Source organism: Tripterygium wilfordii, chromosome 21 (assembly GCF_013401445.1).
Source record: "Tripterygium wilfordii isolate XIE 37 chromosome 21, ASM1340144v1, whole genome shotgun sequence".
NCBI lineage: Eukaryota > Viridiplantae > Streptophyta > Magnoliopsida > Celastrales > Celastraceae > Tripterygium > Tripterygium wilfordii.
Window position 1 is genome coordinate 11,738,120 of NC_052252.1, and position 4,732 is coordinate 11,742,851.

The 4,732-nt window shown below is 37.6% G+C and overlaps 1 protein-coding gene across 1 annotated transcript; it reads right to left on the reverse strand.

The window, feature by feature from the left end:
- Positions 1-820, reverse strand: LOC119989751. Its single transcript, XM_038835435.1, has one exon. The coding sequence runs from the start codon at positions 639-641 to the stop codon at positions 327-329; it is 315 nt and encodes a 104-aa protein (XP_038691363.1). The 5' UTR covers positions 642-820; the 3' UTR covers positions 1-326.
- Between the last annotated feature and the right edge of the window lie 3,912 nt (positions 821-4,732).

Consider the following 4,732-nt stretch of genomic DNA (forward strand, 5'->3'; position numbering starts at 1 on the left):
TAATGATAAGAGCTTTGGCCTTTGTAGGCGGCATTTATACTTCTTTAATCTGATGATTATACACTTATATAAAACACTATTTGTCCCTCTCTTCACTTAAACACAATTGATAATAATTTAATCAACTATATCAAACGCTAGCTATTCCAGATTTGTTTGCCATTGTTACAACTCTTAAGTCCAACCCTTCCCTCTCCCCCAAGCTTAACTAAACCAGAAGAAAAAAATAATAATAATTAGGAAGTGACAAATAGTGTAAACCTCGATGCATCGTATGATATATGGGCCTCCAATTAAGCTCATCATCATCTTAATTGAACACTGGGTCAGGCCCATAAGAATGCACCCATTGCGAAGGCCCTTTTCTCTTCAAGGGTTCCATTGAAACAAAGCCCATATTGACTCAGAAGCAAATCCAACTTCCACTCCTCCATCTCCTCATAATCAACCTTGGTGTACCTTGGATAATGAAGAGGCATTTGGAACCCTGAACCTGAAGAAGTCTCCTTTTCTTCCATAAAGACCTTATTTGTCACAGCTTGGAGCCCCACAACATGGTCATGCTTGTTATTACCCTCTTCTGGCCGGTAGCCTAAAACATGACAGGCTGAGTGAACAAGCCATCTCAGCAGCAAGGCCATGTTAATTAAGAGGAAATTCAAGATTGAGAGGAAGAGAATATAGTGCTTCTTAAGGAAAGGCTTGTGTGGATGGTGCAACCATCCATTTATATAGAGAGGTAATGAATTGAATTGTATCTTAAGAAAGAAAAAAATTGAGAAACCCACACGATTTGTCAGTGGGTTTTGAAAATTGTGAATTGCTGGAATTGTGAGTGAAGGGTTATGTGGGAAGAAATTAAGGCAAGGCCAATTCCATGTATTTCTTAATTAATTGAATGCTAGCTGTCGTTTTTTCTTCTCATGCATCACAACAAATGTCAAAGCTAGAGGAGCAGTGTAATTGATGATGAGTTGCGTGTTCAATTGTTGATGTACCAAATGTTCCTTGACGTCACACTCAATAATAATTCCCAATAATAATGTTGAGTGTGTTTCTCCATAACCATATATATATATATATATATATATATATATATATATTTTGTTTGTACAAATGGCAAAATGATATGTTTTTGAGATGAATCCATCAAACTAAAGAGCATGATCTAATGTGTTACAATCCTTGCAAGTTATGTTAATTGTTAACTATTGTCTGCATTCAGCCATGGAATCCTGAAACTTTGTTGATAGTCTTTAGTACTTTCATATCAAGCAACATCAAAATATGTCTCCTTCAACTAGAAATTAATAATTTCTTTGAACAAAATCTAAGCAAGGTTTGTTGGGCAGGCTCCATACACATAACATTGAGATTTTTGGTGATTAGAAATTAGAAACAACACATCCCAGGGGCTCAGGGCCCATAAATATGTCAAGACAAATCATCTCTAAAACGTTGAATGGACAAATGACATTTTTAATCTTGACATATAGTACATGTTACAACTCATGTTTGTTTGGTTACTCCATTCTGGCCGGAACAGATTGGTCAATTCCATTTGACCTCGGATTCTCATGTTTGATATGATTGATACCCGCTAAACGAGATGGGAGCCCAAGTCTAACATCATAAGTTTGGGCCTACTTCTCTATTGAAAACTCAGGTTGACAATAGGAGGTTTGTCATCCCTTATAAACTAGACTTCCAATCCATCATCTTTCGATGTGAGATTCTCATCAATCCTCCCCCTGGGAGTATGCACGTCCTCGTACATGGCTACGGCTGGACCATTTCGACCATCGGCCCACTTACCTCCCCGACCTGTGAGCCAGGATCACATAGCATTGCCAATTTAGTGGATCAGGGCTTTCCCAATTACTTGAATGACTTTTTTCTTTCTTTCATTTTTACGCATTTTTCTCTTTTCCAATCCTCCCACAATGGATTGAGTGCACATGTTCAATTACAATTTTATCCCTTTGAACAAATATACCTATCATTTCTTCCTCTCATCACAGATCACAGATATGGTCAATATGGAAGAAGACGGCTTACGGTTCTGGGTTTCGAACTAGGCTTTAAAGCTGAAGGGATATCTGAGGTTGAACCTTTGTCGAATGAAGGTGAAGGGGGAGCCTCTGACGATGGTAATGGATTGGCGAGCTTCTCCACTAACTAAGCAATCGCATATCCATAGTGGATTTGCTTGAGAGGTTGCGGTAGCTATCCAGAGAGCTCTTTAGCAACTTTATTTTATCGATTTTCACTTTTCATCAAATTGATATTCACCAATTTGATGGTTTGATGTGGTGCACGTGTAAATTGTGGAAAAGGATTTGCTGGAATTATTCCAGCAATTCCACCTCATCTCCACCATTGAATGTATTAAATGTAGTGTTGTCAAATCAATATATTTTTACATTGGATGGTGGAGATGGGGTGAAATTGCTGGAATAATTCCAGCCCCCCCTATCCCGTAAATTGTGGGGTTAGATGACTTACTTATGTGACATTAGATGATTGACTTGATTTTATTGAAATTATGGGGTTTTGTTACCCTAAAAAAAGTATTGAACAATTATTAAAGGATAATATAGTCTTTTGTCAAGTATTCTCATTCATGTTCCTGACACAATTCCTTTACCAACCAAATATCGGAATTCCTGGAATTCTCGTTCCTGTTCCCGTTCTCATTCTTATTCTCATTCCCGTTCCTATTCATGCTCCCACGACTAACCAAACATAGCGTCAATCACTAATTATTCAAACTTTAAATGGTCACTGATTTTGTAGAGTCATTTCAAGGTCAATTGTTTTATGAACTCGATCAATCATACATGTGCTACAATAGGATCATGACACACCAATCACTTTTTATCGAAATTGGTACGAATTAACCACTAAAAAATTGTATGCGGATCAAAGTGGTCACTAATGAAACTTATATATAAAAAAATATATAAAACTCAAAAATCTAAAAGGAGTGCATAGCGGTGTACATAATTCAAACACATTTCAAAATCAAGAACTATTTTTCTACCAAAGTAACTTTTTCAAGCAAAGACGGTCAACAAGGACAAACCCATCCATAAACTTATTTCAATAAACTAACTTGAGGAGTTGGGCATCCCCCACTTATCCACCTAAACTTCACCGAGAGGAACGGGTCTGAACCCGACCCATTTTAGTTCCTTCTGCCACTTATCCACCTTAACTTCACCAGTCATGTTAGGCCCACCAACAATCACAATGTTCTAATCAGTGCTGCACATCGGGTCCGGGTTTTTGGCCCAACCCGGAAATCCGGTCCGACCCGATGTTTATCGGGCCGGACCGGACCGGCCCGAATATCACTCGGGTTAAACCCGGCCCGATCAACACTTAACAGGGCCGGGTTTCAGGTGCTTTTTTCAGTGATTTCCGGGTTATCGGGCCACCCGGTAACCCGGAAAAGAAATTATTTTATTATAATAAATATATATTATATTCTAATTCTTGTATTATAATAAATTTATTAAATTAAATGTTAAAAATTAAAAATATATGCCGTCAGTCTTTGACTCTTTAGTCGACCACTGCTTCTTCGTTTTCAACTCTACGATAAAGATATCTTCATCCTTGCAGTCGCTGCTTCGCCGGAGAGGGAGAGCGCATCAGATTTACTCGACTCCAATGGGTCTTTGATTTGGTATTGTGTATTGTCTTGGAGAGTTCCACGAATTTAAGGGGTTGAAATTAGGGTTTCTGTCAGATCTTCAAATCGAACAAATTTCTTCTGACTCTCTGCTCTTTCAGGTAATTGATTTTCGTTCTTTCTTCTACATGTTGTCAAGAACTCTTGTCCTGTGAGTTTGAGATTTTGTTTGTTTTTTATTGATTTATTGAGTTACTCTCACGGATAGTATGGCAAGATTTCCAACTTTTTGAGTATTTTTTTTAGTTGTTGTAATGCTATTGATTTTGTGTCAGTAAGGCATGATTCAACCCTGATTTTGTTTGCTTTTTATTGATTGTTATTAAATATTTTTCTATTATTGTCTTTGCCGATTTAGAGCATGAACATCCTGCATAAGGTCAATTTAAATTTGTGAATTACTGATTATTCAACATGTCTTTTAGGGTGTACTCCTTGGTCAATTACCTGTTGTTGAAAAGTACCGTACATGTTGGTTTGTTTAATAAGTTGAGCGATGAGAACTTGATAACCTTGCTGTTTTCATGCTGCTGGATGAATTGCCTTTCCAATGGGTGATTTATTGAAAATTATTTTCTTAGATACATGGAGTCATGTATATAGATAAACTTACCATTACCTTGTATGTTTGTTTGGGTATCTATTGCGTATATATTGTGTTTAATTTAGGGCATATATATTATAAATTGTGTATCTATTGTATTTAATGCAGATGGCAAGAACTAAAAGAAGAAATATGCCTCCAACACCACCATCACGCCAACCACGAGGACCACCACCACCACCAGTTCCACCAGCTTTACCACCAGGTCCACCACCAGTGCAAATAGTAGAAGAAGGACAAAGTTCACACTCTGATGGAAGTTTTGAAGAGGAGATTGTGGTTTCGAGTCAGCAAACTAGTTTCACATCTTCAACTGCTACTATTTCTAAAAAAAGGAGGGAGAGATCAGAAGCATGGGAACATTTTAATAAACTAGAGGGGAAAGAAGGGGAAGACCTACGAGCTGAATGCAAGCACTGTGGTGTTAAATA